The following is a 25,032-nucleotide window of genomic DNA, read 5'->3' on the forward strand; positions in this document are numbered from 1 at the left end:
TTGGCCGTGACTCCGATGGAACACTGAATAGAATGAACCCAATCTCACCCCACACTCACGTTTGTGAGTTTGAACATGACACACACACACACGCGCACAGGCACACACACACACACACACACACACACTTATTTACCTTGGACCGCTGGACTGGTTTCTCCTCAGTGTTTCTGGTGTCCTGAGAAAGCATTTAAAAGACACACGTCAGTTCAAGAACAAAATATGTTCTCACAGTGCCCTTATTACTTTTACCCGAATGTTAACTCGACCCCCCTCATCCCACTCCTGACTCCATCTGTCTCTTTGTACCCATGGGAGAGGATCTACGTACTACAGTCTGGACGCTCATGTGACTCAAACAGGGGGATGCTCGGCATGAAGCTGCTAGCCTCAACCTAACAACCACAACCATGCACGAGCGAGTGGATTAAATAGGGATGTAACGATACCAATTTTCTCAAACAGAGTATAAGTACTTAAATTTGAGTACTCGCCGATACAAAGTGATGAAAATGTGTTTTATTTTAAGTGTTCAAAAGCACAAACGTTTCTTGAACATGGCATTAGCTTCACTCAAATATAACACTTTTTAAAATTACAACTTGCAATTACTGACATTTTAACATCCAAACACTCGTGCCGCACATTTCACACCATTGCTTACTTTTCTTAACTCTGGACGGTTAAAAAAAAAAAAAAAAAAAAAAAACAGAAGGCTGCTTCTTTTTTATGAAGCATGTTATGCAAAGTACACAGTAAGCTGACGAATTACCACAGTTATTCAAGTAAAAGCAGTTTTACTTTCAGTTCCACTGTATAGGACCATGTGTACTTAGACTTTCATGGCTTAATTGTTGAGATTACTACTGGCGGGATCAACCTGGTAGCCTCTGGAGCTCAGGGGGCATAAGAGGGCTGATACAGGCGGGAGAGCGTGGACGCAGATGTGCCGCAACGCGTTGCCTGCCCGGCCTCCTTCACTGTGTCCACACAACCATGGACTAACACACAATCTGTGGACACAACTGTGAATGTGAATCTAACGCACACTCACACACTCACTAAAGGACGTGTGCTGAATTGAAAAGTTGTCAGACAGCAACAACACAACATCAGGCGGAACAAAGTTTCAGACAGCGCTACCACAATGGGAAAATGTCAGTCTTTGACAGTCTGTGTGAAAGGGAGTATAAATTTCACTCACTTGGCAAGTGTCACCTTACCTTCGGTGTACAACTTCACAATCTAGCTAAATTAAGTCTTATCGTTACGTCACTGCACTTTGGGGAAGCTTAAGCCGGAGAAAAGCCAGACGAGGTTAAGCGGTGGTAATTAGCACGGAGGCGTGCATGCCACTCCTACAGCCGCGCTAACAGGTATGGCTACGCCGGATAGTTTAACAAGAGGTGCGTTCATGCAGAGTTGCGTGTGAAAAAGAAAGAGCACTGGTAGGAAGAAAAGGCGCCAGTGTTCAAGTCGGGGGGGAAAAGTCATTGGCAGACTATGTGGGGGGGGGGAAGTTATATGAATTAGAGTGGCTGCAGGAGGAAATGGGAGAAAATGATCAAATGCTAACATGCTAGGAGATGATATGCTATCAAATAGCAAGATAGCAATTTTTCTACTCGTGTTGCTAAGGCCGATCGATGAGGGCTCTACACCCTGGACTGTATTCAAGTGCTATATGCTAGCAGGAGTGCTAACACATAGCAAGATGGCAACCTGAGTAGCCTGTAGATGAAATTTTTTGCCTTCAAGTAACAACCTGCCTTACTTGGTAGGATACCAACGTGCCAGCTTGTGTTTCCTTATATGTACATGCAAGGCGCGGAAACACGGCAGGAAGTGGTTACGACATGTCTCTGCTACGGTGCTCACTCAGCCAATAAATTAGGCACCACAAAGCAGCCGGTGGTGGATGCCATTGAGGAGCGCGTGAATAGAAATAAAGCAGGTTTTTGTCTCAACTGAACAAGGAGCACTTTCATAGCAGTCTACCAGTCACTTTGTAGAATGCACATTACCGCTCCCTGCAGGACTGGAGTGGAACAACATCACCCTTCAGAATTTTTCAGTCAAACGAACATGTTTTGGATTGTTCGGCCATTTTTTGTTTTCATATCTGCAGTTTAAAGGAAGTCAAATTTAGGAGAATTTTGGGACCACTTATTAAGTGTATGACATTTAAAGACATTTTAAGGCAACTTCAATCAAATTTAAGACATTTTAGGATGTTCTTAAAGCCGCATCAATGAAATTCAAGGCTTTTTAGGACCTTGGGCCACTAATATAATTTAGGACTTAAGGACCTCCTTAAGACCATTGGAATCAAATGTTTTTTAGCACCCTTTAAGGTCTCTTCAATCAAATTTATTACTATTCAGGACCTTTTTTAGGCCACTTCAATTAAACGTAAGGCTTTTAGGGCCTTTTTAAAGGCCATCTGAATGACAAAGCTTTTAAAATCTTTTTAAGGCCACTTTATACAAATGCAAGACTTTCATTTTTAAAAGCCAAGAAATTTAAGAAATGCAAGACTTTTTATGAACCTTTTAAGGCGACTCTAAAAATATAAGACCTAAACGTTTCCACATTACAAATAACCTTAAACAAAGAAAATATAGCAATATTGTTTATTGGATGTGGTATTTTTAAGACCTTGGAATGACAGCTATAAGGTGTCCTTTTTAAGGATAAATTTAAGACAATCTTTGCATTAGCTCACTTTTGTGTCTGCAAGTGTATTTTCTGCACATGCTTGTACACATGATCCAAGAGCTACTGCTGAAGAAGACAACATGTAGCCTGTGTTTGACTGCAACATTCCATCACGGCCTTGACATGCACAGGCTCAGTAAGTTATGTAGCTATGCACAGAAACAACAGCAGTGCTGGTATGGAGCTAAAACACACACACACCCACACAAATAGTTAAATGTCTAGTTGGATTCTGACTGGAAGTTGAGCAGTCTTGCAGCGCAATCACATCTCCCTTTCTTCCCCTTTATTACTTAACAACCTCCTGCATGTCCCCAGAAGAGTGATGCGGCGTTTTTGCAGCAGCGACTTCCTGTCTGGGGAGCCTGCCAAAGTTCAGATAGAACTTCAGCCAAGCGTGCAGCTCTGTTGACGTCGGATGCTATTTTTAAACCGAAGATAATAGCAATGCAAACCTACTTTCCTCCTGATTAAAACAATGTAACATCAATGGAGGATAGAAAAGCAATGTGATGGTGTTGAAACTGACAACCTGATTCTGAAAGCGCCTTCTGTTGTCATATACCACAGAAACATTTCATAAGCGAAAAAGAAAATCTCCCCCAGGTGTGGAATTCGTGAACACAAGCCCCAACCCATACGGCGCCCAGCCCAGGAACATGCAAATACAAGTGGAATGTCTTCAGAGGTTACAGAATTATGATTTACACCCAAATATTACTGAAAAATATGCCTCTTATAGCATTGTGAAAGTTGGGGGAGCATCAAAGAATGAACTCTTGCTTGTTTGACTTTTTGGTGACACACAAGTCTTCAATTTTAATGGCATGGCCTTGGAAATGCCCTAAAAAAGCTTACATTCAAATTCCTATAGCTTGGAGGTACAATGTACAAAGAAAACATCTGAAAAAAGACATTGAACACATTTAACTGAAAAGGTCTGATGATTTCTTAAATTTAATTGAAGTTGGCCTATTTTTAATTTGCTGTTCATAGTTGGTTATGCTCTGTTCCAGCCAGACTTCTGTGAAAGGCGTACTGTACCCCCAAACCACTCATTCCAGTGTTTAGCGACTACATTTTACAATATCTTAGTGCTTAGCATAGCTTCTCCTGTTACTTACTCCTTATCGCCCTTTCGTGAAAACAATACTTGTCAGAAGTATTGCGAATTTGCTGCAATGGAGGCGAGGATTAGTGACTGCGCAAGGGCGAACTCACAGTCCCTTGCCTGGCTCTTTTTATTTTTATTTTATTTATTTATTTATTTTTACCCCCTCCAACTTCTCCTCCCTCCCCACTCTCTCACCTCTCCCCCGTGACATGCACGCACTTGCGGCAGAGGACCGGATCTGCACCGTGGAAGGACAGTGTTTCGTGGAAACTCCTAGCGCAAGATTGTGCAGTGCTGAGCATTTCCACGATAGCATTCCCATGGTAGTTCTCGAACAGCAGAAAAAGCAGGGAGGATGGAAGTGAATGCACCATTTCTTTTTTTTAACAAGCTTGGAACTGGTAATAAAAAAAAAAAATGGTGCTGGCAGCCCCTCCAGCTCCGTGGTCAGACATACTTGAGCCATTTTTATACTGAGGCAGATACAATGATGTTATCAACAAGCGTTATTGCGATTGGTCGGTAGAGTGCAAATCTATACCATCGGCCAACTTTATACTGTCTACCACGCAACCCTACTTTACAGGACATTTTAAAGGCTATCTTAAATCTAATTTTTAAGAATATTTTTTCATCTTTTAACACCACTTTAAATCAAATTTTAGAGTTTTTTTGGGGGGCGTTTTAAGCCCACTCTAAAATGTATGACTTTGTAGGACATTTTAAGGGACACATCCAGCAAATTTAACACTTTTTCGAACCAGACTACTTCTATCCAGGTATAAACTATTCCCATTTCCATTACTTCCTAAGTTGGTGAACAGTTTCAAACATAATGGAGGTCCTGTGAGAAAGAGACTGCATTCCACCTTAAGAGGAGTTCCCATTCTTATTTCTTATTAGTTTGATAAAATACATGAGGAAATTAAACCCTACAAAGCTAGTCTTTCGTGACCTTGACAGCAATAGCTTGGGAAATAGTCATAAATGTTAAAAATTCTTATTTGCATTAAGTATCATGCAAAAGCTGTCAATATTTAAAGCAGTCATCTTCAGTAGATAGTACAGTATATAGGTTTCTCTAATTTCTCATGTAGAATACTCATCTCCAAACTTACTTCACAATGTCATTATGGGGTATTGTTTGCAGAATTTTAGTTAACATTTGGCTATAGCGAGTGTTCATTGTAGAGCACTCAATGCCAACAAGAGCCCATTTGGTATCATTTTACATTGATTAATGTGGACAGATGGAAGTAGGCAGGGTGTACACACTCACAACACAGTGGTGGGCTGTCAAACGTTTACAACCTAAATGTCTAATATTATTTCCAATTATTTTTATTAGTTTATTTCAAACAGTTCCATTTATTTGTATTAATTTATATCAAATAGTACATTCTCTTCATTTTGTAGCATTTATTTTGGCTGCACTGCTGCCTTCCACTACGTATATGTTCAATTCCTTTGTCCAATCAGATTATTTTCAGCCTTTTGTGTGTTGCCATGTCAATCTAACCTACCCTGGGACTTGAGAATCAGTAGTACTGGCCGAAACTAACTTAAAACTAATATATTAGCAATGAGATTGGGGAAAAAAATTGAAGAAACAATCAGACTTCAAAATACCATCAGCATTTTTGTGTCATCTGAGTGGCTGTTCAGAGCCAAGCGAAGTTCAACAAGCAAAACTCATCTGCAGCATCTGCACACATTGATACATTTAATAATTACGGTAGCATATCTACTAGTGAGTATGATGCATTTGCTTTTAATGTTTTTGGCATGTTATTAAATATTGATTGTGAACTGCTCCAGATGTATGTGGCACTGTTGCATCGTGTTAAATTAACCGATATGGCATTTTGTACAGTATTGATGGCTTCTGTAATAGCGACGGGTTAGTCCCCACTGAAGGCCCAAGTACCAAATGCATAGAGCATTACTGTCACAACCATAATATTAGCTACAGTTGTGCGTCGATTTCTAATATATGAGATTTTTTTGCAATGGCACTGATTGGCTGTTCAGGCCAAATTAATGGAAACAAGCGTTCCAGTTGTACTACACGCACACAATAATTAGCGTATAATTAAATGACAGTGTCAGTCAAGCCTGAGCACTTATTAGGCGCCTGTGCAAGTGTATGTAGTGTTGTGTTATGCTGTGTAGGGTTGTGTGTGCGTCGTGCAACGTAAAGGCAGGCGGCTCAGTCTGTTACAACACATCTGCTTACATTGTGTGTGGAACTGGTATTACAACAAACACTTGATACATAGGAGAGGCGAGACAAAGCCATTTCCTAAACAGCGTCGTCAGGAAGAGGGTGACCCGTCTTATTCAACAGAAAAAAAATGAGCATTAAAATACACAATTTACGGTGGATTTAAATCACCTTTTGTGGTAGGTTTTTAATTAGCCAGCGAGCTTGCTCACTTCAATGGTGGAATTAAAGCGGCAAGCGACGTGGTTGGTGGTTTTTAAACGTTTTAATTGTTTCGGAAATGGATATTTCAATGTTTTGAAATAAAGGCTTAGTATTGAGCATCCAACCTCCCCTCCCCAACCCAACCCAACCCAACCCAACCCAACCCGGACATCATCTCTTTACCTCGACCGAACATAAAGACAGATTCGCGGGGAGGGACGGGAAAGGACGCGGTGTGCGGGCCGAGGCGAGCACTCACCATCTGGGCGTCTTGTCGAGGAAACTTTCGCCGGTAAACGTGGTCTCAATTCGGCGCTTTCGACGGCTTTTTGTTGAAAGCGATGCCGGTGTGCGCGTGCGTGTGTCCGTTTTCCTCTCTCTCTGCTTTCAACAGCCAGCCCAACCAAACCCCCCCAGCAGGACTTCGCACGCCATTGGCTGGATTCTTCTCGAGAGGCGTTGATTGGAAATCAGACAACTCAAAGATCGTATGGCTTTCATTAGTTTATCGTTCAAAATGTATTTTAATCGTTTTTAGTATGTCGTCATACACCCTTATTAATATTGTTATGTAGAATATTTACGCGTTTCAATCGCGTTCGTTCTATGGTACTTTAGTTTTATGGTGTCCAATTGTGACGAATAAACATGAAGATATGACTTTCCCTTGCCTTGAAGCAGAGCCTTTAGATACGAGTGACCAGACTTACGAGTTTTTTAGGTATGAACCGTCATTTTGACAATTTTTATTTCTGCTTGCTTAAAAAAAAGAGGCTTTAAGCTGTTTATTGCCACTCCCAGTGAAGTTTACTGTCAAACTAAATAAAAAGAATTGCAGGTGTATAAAAAAGACCCAGAAAGCTTCAGCTAACAAGTCCGTATAGCATAATGCTAAAAAATTATGCAAAACGCCATAGAAGGGCTAGCGAATACCATCCATGAAGTAACTGATATTTGAAAACAAATGGTGGAGCGACACAGGTAGACAAGACATATATTATTAATGTCTGAGAAATGACTAATGCAGTAGTTTCATGAGGGCCTTGAGGACCAAGCACCTGCATGTACAGTGGGTACGGAAAGTATTCAGATCCCCCTTAAAATTTTCACTCAGTTATATTGCAGCCATTTGCTAAAATAATTTAAGTTCATCTCTTTCCCCTCATTAATGTACACACAGCACCCCATATTGACAGAAAAAAACTGAATTGTTGAAATTTTAGCAGATTTATTAAAAAAGAAAAACTGAAATATCACACAGCCATAAGTATTCAGACCTTTTGCTGTGACGCCCATATATTTAACTCGGGTGCTGTCCATTTCTTCAGATCATCCTTGAGATGGTTCTACACCTCCGTTGGAATCCAGCTCTGTGTGATTATACTGATTGGACTGATTAGGAAAGCCTCTATATAAGACATTACAGCTCACAGTGCATGTCAAAGCAAATGGGAATCATGAGGTCAAAGGAACTGCCTGAAGAGCTCAGAGACAGAATTGTGCCAAGGTTAAAAAAAAATCTGCTGCACTTAAGGTTCCTAAGAGCACAGTGGCCTCCATAATCCTTAAAGGGAAGACATGTGGGATGACCAGAACCCTTCCTAGAGCTGGCCGTCCGGCCAAACTGAGCAATTGGGGGAGAAGAGCCTTGGTGAGAGAGGTAAAGAAGAACCCAAAGATCACTGTGGCTGAGCTCCAGAGATGCAGTCGGGAGATGGGAGAAAGTTTTATAAAGTCAACCATCACTGCAGCACTCCACCGGTCGGGGCTTTATGGCAGAGTGGCCCGACGGAAGCCTCTCCTCAGTGCAAGACACATGAAAGCTCGCATGGAGTTTGCTGAAAAACACCTGAACGACTCCAAGATGGTGAGAAATAAGATTATCTGGTCTGATGAGACTAAAATAGAAATTGTTGGCCTTAATTCTAAGTGACGTGTGGAGAAAACCAGGCACTGCTCATCACCTGTCCAATACAGTCCCAACAGTGAAGCATGGTGGTGGCAGCATCATGCTGTGGGGGTGTTTTTCAGCTGCAAGGACAGGACGACTGGCTGCAATCGAAGGAAAGATGAATGCGGCCAAGTACAGGGATATCCTGGACGAAAACCTTCTCCAGAGTGCTCAGGACCTCAGACTGGGCCCAAGGTTCACCTTCCAACAAGACAATGACCCTAAGCACACAGCTAAAATAACGAAGGCGTGGCTTCAGAACAACTCCGTGATTGTTCTTGAATGGGCCAGCCAGTGTCCTGACTTAAAACCAATTGAGCATCTCTAGATAGACCTGAAAATGGCTGTCCACCACCGTTCACCATCCAACCTGACAGAACTGGAGAGGATCTTCAAGGAAGAATGTCAGATGCCCAAATCCAGGTGTGAAAAACTTGTTGCATTATTCATAAGAAGACTCATGGCTGTATTAGCTCAAAAAGGTGCTTCTACTAAATACTGAGCAAAGGGTCTGAATACTTATGGCTGCGTGATATTTCCGTTTTTCTTTTTTAATAAATCTGCAAAAAATTAAACAATTCTGTGTTTTTCTGTCAATATGGGGTTCTGTGTGTACATTGAGGAAAAAATGAATTTAAATGATTTTAGCAAATAGTTGCAATATAACAAGGAGTGAAACATTTTAAGGGGGTCTGAATACTTTCTGTACCCACTGTATATCCGTATGTCCAGAGCCATATTTAAAGATTTTCCTTATATACTGCTCTGCGTATATCTGTACTATACTGTTCCCAGGTGGCCAAGGCGCACACACCAGAAGGAGCAGTCAGGTCTCCATAGATAGAAGCAAAAAATATGCCATCCATTTTCTGTACCGCTTAACCTCACCAGGATCGCAGGCGTGCTGGAGCCTATCCCAGCTGATAGCTTCGGGCGAGAGGTGGGGTACATCTTGAACTGGTTGCCAGCAAATCGCAGGGCACATAGAAACAATGAACCACTTACACTCACATTTACACCTACGGGCAATTTAGTCATCAATTAACCTAGCATGCATGTCTTTGGGATTTGGGAGGAAACCGGAGTACCCGAAAAAACCCCAAACTGGCACGCGGAGAACATGCAAATTCCACACAGCCGAGGCCAGATTAGAACCCGGGTCCTCAGAACTGTGAGGCAGATGTTCAAACCAGTCTTCACCGTGCAGCCGCAAAAAATATGCCAAAAAACTGTAATTCTTTACAGTCGATTTAATTATTTCATGACTTTTTATGAAGTGATATACTATAGAGTCCCACTTTTGTTATTGAAAACATTACTTTTTTTTTCTAGGGAGCTTGAACTGATTAATGGTATTTCCATTCATTTCAGTGGGGAAAGATGATTTGAGATACAAGTGTTTTGAGTTATGACCTTGGTCACAAAACAGCTTAAACTTGTATCTTAAGCAAGGCACCACTGCGTTTGTTTTCATTTCCGCCCATTCTTATTCTTATTCAAGTCTGTGACAAAAAGCCAAGATTATTACGAGGTGTGAAATCTTATTATAGTATGACAATCACCCTTTCATCAGCAGTATCTGAAATCTGCATGTTTATCCATTAATTTATGCTTGTCCTAATAAGGGTCGTGGGTAAGCTGGTGTGGTGGGGTGCACCCAGGATTGGTTGGCTGTCAATCACAAAGCACCTGTAGACAAACATTTCACACTCACATCTTGGACATTGTCTTCAATGAACCTAACATGCATGTTTTGGGGAATGTAGGTGGAGGCCAGACTACCTGGAGAAAACCCACGCAAGCATGGGGAGAACATGGAAACTCCACACAGGAAGGCCAGAGCCCAGATTCAAACCCAGAAGCTCAGAAATGTGAGACTAACCACTCACTAGCCATAAAATCCATCCAGCCATCCATCCATTTTCTGAGCCGCTTATCCTCACTAGGGTCGCGGGCGTGCTGGAGCCTATCCCAGTTATCATCGGGTAGGAGGCGGGGTACACCCTGAACTGTTTGCCAGCCAATCGCAGTGAGGTAAAATCCTTTGGGGAAATCATATTGTAGTGCAGTGATTCCCAACCTTTATTGAGCCAAGGCAGATATTTTACATTTGAAAAATCTCACGGCACACCAACAAACAAAAATGTCAGCAAAAGTGGATAGACAAGTCAATTATACACTTTCTGCCATCTAATAGAACATTTATTTGTTGTCTCTATATGCCGCTTGCATAGATAGATGAACAAAGATGCATAATTTGTAAATAAATAATATTCTGACCAGTTAAGTAAAATTTTATAATTTCCCACAGCACACCAGAAGAGCTCTCACGGCACACTGGTTGGGAATCACTGTTGTAGTGCAATTATCCACCCTTTTATAAGCACAGCTTATCTTTGTTGTTTTGTATGTAATTAAACAATTTTATGTATGGTCATGAAAACAGATACAGGGGATGCTTTCAAAAGACTCTTTAATAATCAAAACATCACATTTTTGCATGAATGAATGAACACAAAAAAAGACTGGTGAAAAGCATACAGAAGAGACTCATGCCAGGGGAAGGCACATCTTCACTACGACTCAAATACAAGAAAAAGAACCAGCGTGTTTGATATCATCACAGAGCGCTTTTTGTATATTATTAATAAATCTAACAGCTTTGTTTTAGAAAGAAATGAGGAAAACACATCAGCAGTCCAGTTTGTAAGCATTGTGAGGACAACACAAACTAACCTGAAAAAGTGTACTGTACGGAGGTGCCCTAAGATAGGGCTTGGGGGGAAATTTCTTTAAATTCTGGACACAATATAGATATATGGTTTAATATCATGAACAACTTGTATGCATGGGTAAGCAAATTTTCTGTTCTCGTCAATATCTTGTTCTCCTGCATTTAGGCTGTTATTTAATCAGGCCATGTTTGATACTTGGTCATAACAGGTTGCCCATCTGCTGACGTCTCACCCAATTTTGAAACTTTTTATCCTCATTCTTATCAATTTGCTTACCCAACCGTCCTAGATATTAATATTATTAATTTGTATTTTGTGCGCATGTTATACCCATTTTGTGGCCACAAATTAGCATTCAACAGCTCTAGAAAAACATAAATGACTGCAAAATGATCAGTTTTTCTCATTTTGCTATTTAATAGGTTTATGAATATTTTTGTTTTATTCTAGAAATTACTCACAACATACCGTCCAAATTCCAAATTCAAATATTGTCATTTAGAGCAAAACTTGCAGAAAATGAAATGGACAAAATATTTTTAATGACTCCAATTTCTTTTCCCCCAGAGCTGTATATTGTGACCAATATTTATATTTCCCCTGCTTCCCATGTTATGTCTGGGGCTCCGTACTATTGCTTGACGCTGTGCTCAAAGCGGTCTCGATGGGGATCGTACAGTGGCTGCATTTGTTTGCGCTGTTTTAACCATTAGTTGTCCCACCTGCTCTTTCTACGTTTGGGCGGCTCGGGTATGGCGAAGCTATCATCTCCTCTGTCCCTCTCGCTCCTTCTGTCCTCTCTATCCCGCCTGCTTTCATCTCCGTTACGGCTGTCACTATGGCGGCCGCTGCGATCCCTTTCCCGATCCCGATCCCGATCGCTGCGTTCTCGCGAGGGCGTCGGGATGTTGCTCTGTGCGGCGGAGACTGTGCTCAGGGAGCCGGCGCTGGTGAAGCCCGGAATGGCGAAAGAGGCGGCAACGGCCTGGGCCCGCTCGGCGCCAGCCTGGGCCCACTCGGCGCCAGCCTGGGCCCGCTCGGCACCGTTGGCTGACTCTGTGGGCACCGAGCTCAAGCTGCCGGCGCTGGTCCAGCCAGATGAGCTGCTGGACTTTGTGCTGAGCTTGGGTGGGTTGCCGGACGCCGCCACAAAGTGACTCTTATACTGAGCCTGGGGACAAGCAAATCAATGACATATTGTGTATATAAAAAGAGTGAACTAAATGAAGCAACAGCCTAGCACTGGTGTCAAACTCAAGGCCCGCTGGCCAGATGCAGCTGTCCTTGTGGTTTTATGTTGCCCCCGTGAAAGCTCGCTGTGAAAGCTTGCTACGGCAAGTTGCCACCATTTTTTTTCACCATTCTTCTGTTCAAACATAGTTACCCATCATAAAAATGATGACCAAACGCCGGGTCAGTAATGTATATGTATGTATGTATGTAATGTAATACATTGAGCCCCACCTATTTGCGGGGAATAGAAACCTGAGCCCTGAGGCAAGCTGGAAATCAGTAATTGAAAAAGGTTTAGAAGTACAAGTAGGAGCCACAAGAGGGCTGCAGAGCACTATATTTGCCTTTGCCCCTTTTTAAATCTGTTACTCTACACACAAAACAGAAGCATCTTATTTTGCATTTTGTTCCCTTACTGTACCGAACCGGGACCTTAAAACCAAGGTACATATGGAACGTGATACTTTTTCAGTGTGACATTCCACCCAAAGCTATTATACATATGCCACCTCTGGGCAACCATAACTACGATGTGGCCCACGGTGAAAATAGATTTGAGATGACTGGTCTACAGTTTAAATAAATAAATAAAAGTAGGGTTCGCTGTACCTGGAAGGCTTGTCTCATGGCAGATATGCGGTCTCCCATGGCCCCACTGCTGGGCTTGCTGAAACCCTCGTAGCCGCTCAAGGAAGACAACACGCTGCTGGTGCTACGATCCTGCAAAGTCAACAAATGCCAGTTTTGTTCCATTTTGTGATTTCGCTGGTCCTTACAGTTTACGATCCTCTTATTTTATGTGAATGGCTTAAAAGAGTTTTTCATACCAATAGTTACTATAATTATGACTAAGAAACGTGCGTTATGACTTACATACACATTCTGTTTACATCATGGCTGTCAGAACAAAACGTCGTAAACCAAGGACCCCATGTACATATGGCTAAGATCTCTTTTCACAAAGTGTTTGCTCATGTGTATGTTGCTTTTCTTTAATGTATAATAATGGACACAAAAAGGTCTTAGTTGTGAATCTGAGCTATAAAAAAAATATAATTATGCAAAAACTCACAGACGTGTCGGCGCCCAATCCCGGTCTCTCTTTGTAGCCGAGTCCTCCTCCACCGATGTTCAGCTTCTTTCCTTTACCGCCTTTGAATCTGGACTTTCTAAACCATGGATTCTAGAATAAAAAAGGTGCACAATGTAAAACCATTAAGTTAGGTCCAAACGTAGTATATTAGTTTTAAGTAAAAATAATAAAATAAACAGTTCTATTCAATTAAATAATTGGTTAATTATAGCTAAAGTAACAATCTCTAAAAGATAGCATGCATTATTAGTTTATTAAAAATACATGAATTACAAACATATTAGTAACATTGTAAAGTTTTACTGTATCAAGAAAAAAGTAATTGGTTAATTACAATTCAATCAATGATTAATAAAATAAAAACAAGCATGCACTCATTTTAGTATTGAAATAAACAATTTTACATAAACAAATATTAGTAAAATGACCAGTTTGTCTTTTAATATTATGAAAGTTGGTAAATTAATTATTAAAAATAAAAGAAAACAATTTTTTTGCATAACAAAAAATAGTGTATAATGAATAAAAAAAAATAAAAAAAATCCATTACTTGGTAAAATACTTGTAATTAAATGAATTATAAATATTCTTAAATAAAAATATTAGTACTTATTTCTCCCCCTCTTCCTCGACCTGGCTTATCTGTCCATGTTAAAACTCAAACATGGACTTGGAGCAAAAAAGTTTGGCCACCTTTGACACAGAGGGTCTAGAAGAGTCTAATTTCAAATCCAATGCGGTAGCATATAAAAGCAAAATGTCATTGTCCAACTGTCACTTTGTGGCTTACCTGCAGGGCCAAGTCCATCAATTCTTTGGAGACGCTCTGGTTGGCGCCCTCCAGATTGCGCACCAGGTCCCCAGCGAAGGTGGTGTCCTTATTGGTCAAAAGGGTGTAGGCCACGCCCTTCTCGCCGGCTCGACCCGTCCGGCCGATGCGGTGCGTGTGTGTGTCGATGTCCCGCGCCACGTCATAGTTGACCACCGTGCGGATGGATGGGATGTCCAGACCGCGGGCTGGAGAGGGAGATAAGGGAAGGACAGTGACTGATCAAGTATAAGAGAAAAATGAAATAAAATATAAATATTAAGTGTTAGGAGAAAAAAGTTGTAATATTACAAGAAAAAGTCAATGTTACGAGAATCGAGTCGGAATGTAACAAGATAAAAGTGACAATATTAAAAGAGAATGGTAATCTAACAAAAATAAATGTTGGAACGTTACAAGAATGAAGTGGAAATGTTACAAATTAAATAAGATTGTATTATTTTTTTCATTAAAACAGTGAACAGAGGATAGGTTTATTAAAAATGAAAAAAATAAAAAAATCTGTGAATACACGGGGTGGACACTGTATTATAAGAGAAAGGTATATTGTTACCAGAATAAGGTCATAATGTTACAAGACAAAAGCTCACAATGTTACAAGAAATAAAGTTACTCAAGTGCATGACAAAGTGTGTGAGCAAACTTTTTCCATTACAGCTCTATATCTGCTGAATCAGGTGGGTCCCCCATGGCTCCAATGCGATGACGGCAACTCACCGGCGACGTCGGTGGCCACCAGGATGGGCAGATTCTTCTTCTTGAAATCACTAATGACCTTGTTCCTCTCGCTCTGATCCATGTCGCCGTGAAGCAGGCCCAGGCTGTAGCCCTCCTTCATCAGGTTGGTGGCCAGCTCCTCCGAATTGGCCTTCTTAGTGACAAAGATCAGCACCGAGCCGCTAGACGTGAACTCCACCAGGTGCCGCGTCAGCCAGCTCCATTTGTCCGTGCCGCTCGGCAGCATTTCCACCACCTGCGTCACGTCCTCGTTGGCCTAAAAGAGAGGTTAAATCCATTGACTGCTCGTTAAGAATCGATCCTGTGTGTGAAATTGATTGCCGATTAATTGGGCCTTGAGGCAAAATGATTGCTTGATTGATTGCATCCGACATCAGCTATTTATAGGAAGTTGAGCTCACCCGGACAACTTTATTGTGATCAATATATTTCAATAAAAATTTTAAATCTCTCTCTCTCTCTCTCTATTAATCAATTGTGCATTTTCCCAATTTAATGATTACGGAAAATTACCACCAATTAAGTGCACTATTTGGCTGCGACAAGCAGAGTGGCGCTGTTGATTCTGACTCTCATTGACTGACTCTCACCACATTAACTTATGTCAATGTAATAATAACAATAAACATTAGAATAGATGGCGACAGCGTGGCACCTCTCCGATGTCTCCCTGCACCACGCGGATTGGATCTATCAGGATGTCCCTGGCCAGCCTCTCAATTTTCTTCCGGAACGTGGCACTGAATAGAAGCGCTGTGGCGGGAATCAAATTCATTACATTTATGGAAAACTGTTTAATATTTACAAAATAATGAGTGATATGTCAAAATCGCTCACTCTGTCTGTCTGGACGCACGTGGCTGGCGATGGATCTAACTTGATACTCTGAAAAATGAAACAAAAAATTTATAAATTCCTTGGTTTTTAGATTTTCTTAAAATGTTTTTTTTTAATTATTTTATTTCAACCCACCAAAGCCCATATCAAACATGCGGTCTGCTTCATCAAACACAAGGTAGGATACTCTCTGCAGGGACGTGGCCTTCTTTTTAACGTGGTCGATCAGACGACCCTGTGGGGAAAAAAAACACATCTCATATCAATTTGTTGTCTTTTTTGGTGGTGGTGGTGGGGGGTGAGTGCTTGAATGTGTTGTTTTTCCTTACTGGGGTGCACACCACAATCTCTGCGCCTTCCTGCAGAGCTTTGGCTTGCTCCCACATGCTGCCTCCTCCGTAGACTGCCACCGAGCGCAAAGAGTACGCTTTGCCAAAGCGCTTGCATTCAGCGTGGATCTGAATAATGAGTAGAAGAGTGAGAAACCCAAACTTGAAACCCTAACACAGGCTTGAAAGACAAATATGAGAAACCTAAACCTGGTTAGCCTACTTTAAAACCCTAACCCAGCTTGAAATTCTAATTTGAAACCCTAACACTGGCTTGAAAGTCTAACTTGAAACCTTACTTGAAATCCTAAATTGCTACTTTAACCCTGGCTTGTAAACCAAATTTGAAACCCTCACCCAAACCCTGCCATACCTGCTGACAGAGTTCCCTGGTGGGGCACACGATAACACCGATGGGCCCATCCCCGGCCTCCAGCTCCTTCTGGTCCATGATATGCACAAGCATGGGCCAGATAAACGCCGCTGTTTTGCCACTGCCAGTTTTCGCGATGCCGATCATGTCACGGCCCGACAGTGCGATGGGGACACCCTAGAAATAAATCCAGTAAACACTGCATCAAATGTTTCACTTTTCCAACTGGACATATGTTTGAGTGTCTTGCTATACCTGGCACTGGATGGGAGTGGGCTGAGTGTACTCGGACTTGCGGATCTGATGCATCAGCTGCTCATCAAAGCTGAAGTGGGCGAAGCTAGTACATGGTTTAGGTGGGGCGGCACCAGATACCTGAGAGATCAAAAATCCGGATCACCACTACAGATAATGACATTTATAGTGTATGACCATTCATTTTATGAATCCTTACACGCAAGTTGAGCTTTTGCCGTAGTTCGACCACCTGAGTTCCGGTCAGGCTACTGAGCTCCTCGTGCTCATTGTAGAAGTTCTTCTCAAAAGGCGGGTAATCAATCTATGGAGAGGCATCAATTTTATATCCAGACTTTTAAAAACAATTTAATTGAAACTATATTAACACACAGTACAGTACAGATTGTCAACGATAGTTTGTCGACGGCAGGGCCAAATGGCCCACGAACCGGTAGGGACCACTGCTTTAAGCCACTGAGATACTGCGGCATTTACTATTTGACATGCTTTTTGTTGTCTTTTAAATTCAGTCCAAAACAAACCTTCGAGTTGAGCACGTAGTCTTTTTATTTTCTCAAAATCCATCTTTGTCATAATAAAAGTTAAAATCCACAACCATTTTTGGTAAAAAAAATAAATAAATGAATAAAAAGTCACCCAATGCACTTACAAGAGTAGATGACAGAATGCTGATTAAGCCCATCAGCTTCGGATCATCATCATCTTGCTTTATTTGTCAATATTTATTTATTTTTTTCCATTTAGTGACTATCCTATACATTCCCATGCTGGATCACTTTGTGGCGGTCTACACAAGCAACAAGGTGTTTCAGCAGTCCGAAACTGTTTTACCCAACCAACGAGGCAAAAGAAGGTTCGTACCTAAATAAAACTGACCATCAATTATCCAGTGACATCAGAAACACCATACACACATATTCTGCTCCTCCAGAGACTATATACATCCATCTAGTTTCTGTACCACTTATCCTCACTAGGGCCGTGGGCGTGCTGCATCTTATCCCAGCTATCTTCGGGCGGGAGGCGGTGTACACCCTGGACTGGTCGCCAGCCAATCGCAGGGCAAGACTACATACAGTTAAACACAATTTTGAATAGTTTCCTCCAACATGCTTGACGCCCGCCACACACTGAGCAAAAGCAAATTAAATTATAAATATAGTTAAACACTATTGCAAAAAGAAAAAAACGGTATACTGTATTATACTTTCATTGTATGGCTTGGAAATGGCCGTGGTCAGCTGAATCTCGCTTGTAACCGGAAATGTATAAAAATTTTTGTGAAACCGCACGTAATATGAAATGGCATATTTTTTATAGAACGTTACATTGCAACAAAACCAGTGGCCTACACTCGGCCACTCATGAAACCTAGTTGCCGAACCCCGCACACTGAGTGGCAGTTCAGACGGTTTCACCCACATCGCTCGGTTTGTGGTGGGCCCTAAACACGTTTAAACTGAACACATTGTGAACGTATTTGAACACAAAAATATTATAGAAAATATCAAGTAATGGTGTAATAAAAAATAAAAACATTTAATAGTTTACTTATTTAAACACACTCTGTAAATGTATTTCACCATTCTTGTATATGTTTAGCAGAAAAATTTGCGACAGAACGGGCTGCGATTAGTGAACCGCCACATAGCGGGGGATGACTGTGCAATACCTCTGAGTGGTCGATAGGAGGCAGGGGCATGATGATTTTCTTGGTGACAGGGGCAATGGGGTTGCCATCGCTGTCGTAGTCCACGTTCTCCTCCTCCTCCTCCTGCATCAGGCCGGCGGTGGGGTTCTCGGCCATGTAGCGAAAGTAGGCCTCCTGCAGAAAGCACAACGACGCATGTCTAGAACTGAACTAACAATAATAATGACTCGCATTCAGCATAGCGGGTCAATATTGACGAGCGATCCTTCTGAGCTAAATCAACACTTAAACATGCTTTGTTGTCTTCACAGAACAAAAAACACGAATAAAAATGGTGAAGATCCAATACAACCTATATGGTGCCTGTATAGCAAAGGGGGACGGGTGTTTCCTCAGTTGACAAAGAGATGCAAGAATGATTCAAGTATTGCGAAGGGCTCACTACTCACTTGTTCATCTTCTTCTTCAATGTCATCACGAACACCCCTGAAATCACAAGCGGAGAAAAAAAAAACTTCCCTGCGGCTCGTTCATACACCCAAAAGAGACCCCCCCAGACCTGTGTGAGCAAGTGGCTCGCTGTGCTTACCTGATAGTACGCTAACTACTGTACAAAGGAGTCTTAGGGCCACACTGGAAATGAAAAATAGACTAAAATGACATGAAAAGACAAGAATTAAGTCCTAATGTTATTACAATAAAGTTATATTCTGAAAAAAGTGGTCATTAAAAAAAATTGTGACAAAAACTAATTTAATCGGAAAGTTACAATAAAAAGTACAAGGGTAAGACGGAATTTTACGGGACTCAAGTTGCAACTGTGAGAATTTGTACTGTTACAAGGAAAGTTGTAATTTTACAAGAATAACTTCATAATATTACAGGAAAAATTACATCGTGAGAATTAAGTCATCATTTTATGAGAATTCAGTTGTTATATGAGAAAAATTATGTGATATCACAAGGATTAAGTCATAACGTGATGACAATAAAGTCATAAAGTTCATGGTAAAATTTTATACTACCAGAATTAAGTTGTAATGTTACAAGGAAAGCTGTAATTTTATAAGAATAACATAGTTTTATAGGAAAAATTCTATCATGAGAAGTAAGTCATCCTTTTATGAGAATTCAGTTGTTATATGAGAAAAAATATGGACTATAATGTATAATAATATAACAATATTAAGTCATAACGTTATGAGAATAAAGTCGTAAAGTTAATGGTAAAATTAATACTACAAGAAGGAAGTTGTAATGTTACAAGAAAAAAGTAATGTTCTAAGAAGTTGTAAAATGAGAACTGAGTTGTGTATATTTATATATATTAATTCATAATGTTAAGAGAATAAGTAATGTTATCAAATAAAGTCCATTAAATGAGAATAAAGTTATGAGATATTTCAAGAAAAAGGGCATAATTTTAAGTCGCAATTTTACGAGAATTATGTCACAACCACAAGAATTAAATAGTAACGTTAGAAAATTATAATTTTTCTGAGAATTACTGTAAGTCACAATGTTACAAGAAGTGTGGTAATATTAAGGAACAAAGTTATATTATGAGCAAAAACTCAAACTACAATATTTTTTCAACAAAATGTATGATATTACTAAAATAGTCGTCCTGGTTTGTGAAAATGATAAAAGAGCCTAAACAGTCCTCCACTTATCGTAGGTTTACGTTCATACCTTTGATATTAGGATTATTTTCTGGTAATGTTACATAACTGTTCCCATAACCTTACAACTTTATTCTTGTAAAGTTCAACGTAATTCTCCCAATATTGCTATTTTATTATATTTTCAGTGGGGCCCTAATGCTCTTCCGTACTTTAAAAGCCAAAAAAGCAGAAAGGAAATGCTGGCACGTCACTTTTTTTTTTGTGCCACGCAACAACACAACAATCTGTTTAAGTTGTGGGCATTTTCCTTCTTGCTAAAACACACAATGTAAACACCTACATAAGAATGTCATAAGAAACTCTAAAGATAGTCTTACTTGGCCGACTTTTCCTCGATTTTCTTAATGTCCTTTGCCGCTTGGTTCTGGGAGAGAAGACATTTTATAGTTAGACAGGACAAAATAGGGCTGGGTGGTATGGCCTAAAAACATTTCCCCCCCCCACTAAAATCTGATTTTCAATTTTAATCAACATTTTTTTTCTTTAGAAAGAGAAAATCAAAATGACATTATTCAAAACAAATTTAACTTTTTTCCCCTCATAGGATTTGCTTTATTTCTTCTGATAGCAAACGAGCTTTGAAACTTTTTTATTTCCCAGTATTAACTTGCAATAACTTCCACAGATTTTGTTTTTGTTTTTGCACATATAATAAAAAACAGATTTAGAAATAAGTGCTTTCTCTTGGGAAAAAAATAAAAAATAATTTTTGGGAAAATGTATATGTGGACACAATCCTTAATAAATTACATTATTAAATGTTCAACAATTGAACGTAAAGCTGAAGTGATAAGAAAAATACGAGCCCAAAAAACTGAAAATGGCGAAATTGTGGGCGCATTTCATACTGAAATCCAAGGTGAGCACTCCTGACTTCCAATCATTGTAACACGGACCTTTCTCGACGTAAAGTTAAATTAACATAGCGCAAATGAGTGAGATTAATGTTAGTCTGCTTTACTAACAAAGTTAGCCCACGGGATGGTCTCTGTAAATTACGACTACTGTCAAATATGTGGCTAAGTTGTTTGTTTACAAAGGTGACAAGAACAGTATAAGGCAACCATTGCAACTAGAACATTACTTATTCAGAGTGCTTAAAAGTCTTGCTCAGTTTAGGTACTGTGTGACATACGGCCAGTATACTAGCATCTGATCTGTGAGTGGCTACATTTTGAGTCAACCAGGTGGAAAACGTGGCAAATGTGCTGAGAGGTACACAAACAGGAGGGTTTTGGTGAAGTCAGATGAAGAAAATATTTGTTTCCTCTCGAGGTGTCTTCTTTTTAGTTTGAACAAATTGAACACTTCCGAAACTTGTAGTACTACGAAGAATATTTGTCTTATTCCTAGTCAGCTGGTCTAAGCTCATAAATGCACAGCCATGAACCTAATGCATTTAATGTCACGAAATGCTAAAATGTTAGTTGCTTAAGTGAAGACGCACAAAGGCTGTTAATGCCATTTTAAAATGAATGCCTTATCTTGTATGCCCAATGGGAATTTAAGGAATAAAAACTGTTTCTTACATGAAGAGAGAACCACTTTGTTGTACGTTATTAAGTGAAGGATTTGATTTACCTTCTGTATTAATAATTGCTCTTTAGCCAAGGAAAACTATAGTTTACTCAAATACTTGATTATTCGATAGCATTTTCATTAGGATAATCGAGTACTAAAATATTCCTTAGCAGCACCCCGAGATTCAACTCCCCCCTTATATTGTCATATTTCAGTTTAAGAAAAACCCTGGCTTGCGATTAACCTACAAAAAAATTGCTCTTCAAAATTAAAAAAATTGCTCCTCAAATTCAGAAATGATGAGCAAAACCGCTCCTCAAAGAAAATAAATAAGTACATCTGAGCATTGATATTAGTCTACATTAACAAATTCTTATAATACCCAAAATATGATTCAAGACGAAGAAGCACAACAGTACTTATTCACAAAAACATCTTAGCTATATAAATTAGTAGACTTTACACCAATCTGATCGGCATCTACCGATAATTAGCATTTTATGCTGATCCGCTTTAATGTCATAATTCGCCAATCCGATCCTCTGCAAAAGACATTTACTCCGCGTCGCAATCGTGTACAGTATATTTGAATCCAAAAGCTGGTTTATTTTTAGTCTTGTCGCGTGTCTATTGACGTAGTACTGTAAATATCTGACAGCCAATAAAGTTATTTAAAACAACAACAACAAAAAACATGTCGGCAGTGTGGGACAGACAACACGCAATGCCGGATCAGACTACAAGACAAATTTGGTCTTTCATGATTGCACTATGACAGACTACTGCAATAAAATCTTGTATTCCGATAACACCTTCTTTTACGATCCCTGGGCTTTATCTTGTCAACTCAAACGTGACCGGATACACACATTACCACGGCCACGACAACAACAATCAATCGCGTCGTGTGTATTATAAGAACAAAAAGGGGAAAAACGTGTTTTGGTGGTCACCGGTGCTCGGGAGAGGACTTTAATTCAAGGATTGCTTGAGGAATGTTCACGTACTTTTAATACGATACGGCTCGCAAGCAGGCAACAAACGTAATGTAGCCTAGCAAGCCAGTGCAAGCTCTAACGGTTGTACCGGCATTCTGTCGAATCCTGCTCTAAAGTTTCGGTGTGTGTGTGAAGTAATTTCATTACAATGAAGTAATTTAATTACAGTAAGTTAGCACCCATTATTTCTGTCATGTTGTAATGTTGGTTTGACCTGACTGATTAGAATACATGACCTGACAAGATATTTTTAATATATGCAGAAAACAGTACACAAGTATATACAGGAAATGAACAAGTCATTTAAATAGACACATTGCTCCATCAGTGATCGGATTGGTGATCGGTTATCGTTTTTTTTAAATTCGCTGATCGGCCCCAAAAATCCTGATCGTGTAAAGCCTATAAATTAGTCATATTTACTAGCTATTGAAAAGTTCAATTTGCAGCCACTGGGTATTTCACAACAGTTCAAAATTAAATGCTGAAGCAAACATTAAAACAGAATGAAAATAAGTATAAACAGTTGCTCGTGCTCACCTCAACCTCGGCCATAAAGGCATCAAGGGGATCGTCTTCGCTCTCCGAGCCTCCACCGGACTTCATCTGTAGTCGGGTGGGTGAGTTCTCCGCTGGGATGTACGGCAGGTCCGCGTTACTGCTGGACTCCTCCTCATCGTCCTCAAAGTACCTTTTCGGAAAAAGCTTGAAATTTTATTTCCGTGCTGGTTTTCATGTGTCTTCTGTGACGTGAAGTGAACACTCACGCATTCTCCTCGTCAAAATTTCCTCTTTTGGTACCGATTTTGTAGAATGACGGCAGTTGGTTCTTCCCGTAGCTGCCAGCGCCGCTTAATCCCGGCGGCTTGAACGACCCGTGAGATTTCTGGGGAAGTGGTGGTTCCTCTTTCTTCCCGCCGGCGAGGGAAAAGCCCCCAAAGCCGAAGCCTCGCTTCACGCCCGGACCGCCTTTATTCCAATTCATGGCCGTGCTGTGAAAAAGAGGACCCCTGATTCAAATCCGGCCTCGCCCGTGTGTTGTTTCCATGTTCTCCCCGTGCCTGAGTGGGTTTTCTCCAGGTACTCTGGTTTCATCACACATCCCCAAAACATACATGGTAGGGTAATTGAAGATTCTAAATTGCCCATAGGTGTGAATGTGAGTATGAATGACTGTTTGTTTATACGTGCCCTGCGATTGGCTGGCAACTAGTTCAGGATGTACCCCGCCTCGCACCTGCAGTTAGCTGAGATAGGCTCCAGCATACCCTTGACCCTAGTGAGGATAAGCGGTGTAGAAAATGGATGGACGGATGGGTAATTAGTTTCAATTAATTTAGGGAGGAGCCAAGTTAAACCTGTGTTTCGAGCAGACGTTATGGAACGTTATTACTACATGTGTATGTTTTGCTGATGTATTGTTTTCAAACTCAAATAATGTGTAAGACATTTATTTTTAATGGTAATGTTGCAGTGTGAGTTTGAGATGATATTTAAGTATTGTGGGATAATCGTTTGGGGTTTCCTTAAGCTATAAATACAGGCAACTATAAATATTTCTTGGTGAGGCCGTTCACGGATCTTGGTCTCTAACCGCCTGTGAATAGCCAGAGTGCGCTTATTGCTACATTAATAACTTTCTGACAGCATGTCAATCAAAAGTGATCATTATTATCTTTGTGAACCATTTAATTGGTCGCCATTTTGACACCCTAGGTGTACCTAAATGAAATTTGCAGTGTGGACAGCCCTGAAATACTGAAACTGAATTGCTTGATCACAAATCTTTATTTTAGTGGATTTGCGGACACGTGTCGTATTACACTTAAAGTAACCTCAATACTGTAAAAAAAATACAAATAAAAAAAGGGATTGTTTACGTGCATATTTATACGTTAAAATTGGGTCGCGCTGAATGGCTAGCTTGAGAAAGGTACGTCTATAGGTAGGTATAACTAGGTAAAACTACGCATCAGAAATTATAAAAAATATAATCCAAAAGCAGGTACATTGTTGTGTTGTGGGCATTGTTAACAAAATAAAAATAAATCAATGTGGTGTGCGCACGATGACAACACGTTAGTATTAGCATTAGCTTGATCGACAGGCCACGAACTGAGACCGAGATACTGGGCACGGCTTCTCAATGCATGTGGCGTAATACACGAAGGTGAAATTTACACAAAAATAACACATTGAACTTTCTATAAACCATACATGCCACAACAATCTTTATTTACCTGTTGGCTGATGTCCCGGAGAGCGTCGTTTAATTGTTTTTACAGCAGAGGAAGCGCACTTTGACATCATCAATCCACGCCACCCTGTTTTCGCCCCCTCCCTCCGCGTTACAAGGATTCCCACGTGGTTTCCAGGCAGGACACGCCAACTGCAACACGATTGGCTCCTGCGTAGCGGGAAGGGCGGGTGATGTAGATTTAACGGGATTACCGTCCCAAACATGTATCACATTTGAACGAAATGAAAACAAATAAGTTTGTTATGGTTAGGTCTTGGTCTAAGGTTGGGTCTAAAGACGGT

At 40.4% G+C, this 25,032-nt stretch overlaps 2 protein-coding genes and 1 long non-coding RNA gene across 4 annotated transcripts in view; 1 reads left to right on the forward strand and 2 right to left on the reverse strand.

Moving 5' to 3' along the window:
• The window catches only part of limd2 (LIM domain containing 2), a 14,453-nt gene extending 7,797 nt beyond the window's left edge, over positions 1 to 6,656 (reverse strand). The window contains exons 1-2 of the mRNA XM_061750623.1: positions 6,520 to 6,656; positions 137 to 178 (exon numbers count right to left, since the gene is read on the reverse strand). Of these exons, the coding sequence (XP_061606607.1) occupies positions 137 to 178; positions 6,520 to 6,522 (45 nt within the window). The 5' untranslated portion in view covers positions 6,523 to 6,656. The remainder of the gene's footprint in view (positions 1 to 136; positions 179 to 6,519) is intronic.
• On the forward strand, positions 6,610 to 14,920 carry LOC133466657 (uncharacterized). Its single transcript, XR_009784990.1, has 4 exons — positions 6,610 to 6,748; positions 9,978 to 10,082; positions 10,158 to 10,245; positions 14,759 to 14,920. It is a non-coding gene; the product is annotated as an uncharacterized LOC133466657 (long non-coding RNA).
• Positions 10,668 to 24,888, reverse strand: ddx42 (DEAD (Asp-Glu-Ala-Asp) box helicase 42). 2 transcript variants are annotated; one of them, XM_061750594.1, is made up of 18 exons: positions 24,732 to 24,888; positions 23,259 to 23,483; positions 23,032 to 23,182; positions 20,290 to 20,336; positions 18,737 to 18,773; positions 18,309 to 18,461; positions 16,833 to 16,937; positions 16,634 to 16,753; positions 16,379 to 16,555; positions 16,006 to 16,134; positions 15,812 to 15,911; positions 15,677 to 15,724; positions 15,495 to 15,592; positions 14,819 to 15,095; positions 14,063 to 14,289; positions 13,252 to 13,362; positions 12,789 to 12,899; positions 10,668 to 12,117 (listed from the first exon to the last, which is right to left on the reverse strand). In XM_061750594.1, the coding sequence occupies exons 2-18, from the start codon at positions 23,474 to 23,476 to the stop codon at positions 11,656 to 11,658; spliced, it is 2,571 nt and encodes an 856-aa protein (XP_061606578.1). In that variant the 5' UTR covers positions 23,477 to 23,483; positions 24,732 to 24,888; the 3' UTR covers positions 10,668 to 11,655. The 2 variants fall into 2 exon arrangements, with proteins under 2 accessions (XP_061606578.1, XP_061606579.1); XM_061750595.1 differs by lacking the exons at positions 18,737 to 18,773; positions 23,259 to 23,483; positions 24,732 to 24,888 and having other exon boundaries at positions 23,032 to 23,123.
• Between the last annotated feature and the right edge of the window lie 144 nt (positions 24,889 to 25,032).

Source organism: Phyllopteryx taeniolatus, chromosome 16 (genome assembly GCF_024500385.1).
Source record: "Phyllopteryx taeniolatus isolate TA_2022b chromosome 16, UOR_Ptae_1.2, whole genome shotgun sequence".
NCBI classification, from domain to species: domain Eukaryota; kingdom Metazoa; phylum Chordata; class Actinopteri; order Syngnathiformes; family Syngnathidae; genus Phyllopteryx; species Phyllopteryx taeniolatus.

What these genes read in the sequence shown, in the direction of transcription:
- ddx42 (XM_061750594.1), bottom strand. Translation starts at nt 23,476, where the DNA reads ATGAATTGGAATAAAGGCGGTCCGGGCGTGAAGCGAGGCTTCGGCTTT. An exon ending in TTGAAGAAGAAGATGAACAA is followed by an intron (nt 18,462 to 18,736) that starts GTGAGTAGTGAG and finishes TGCTTTCTGCAG; the next exon opens with GAGGCCTACTTTCGCTACAT. An exon ending in GGCAAAAGCTCAACTTGCGT is followed by an intron (nt 16,754 to 16,832) that starts GTAAGGATTCAT and finishes TTGATCTCTCAG; the next exon opens with GTATCTGGTGCCGCCCCACC.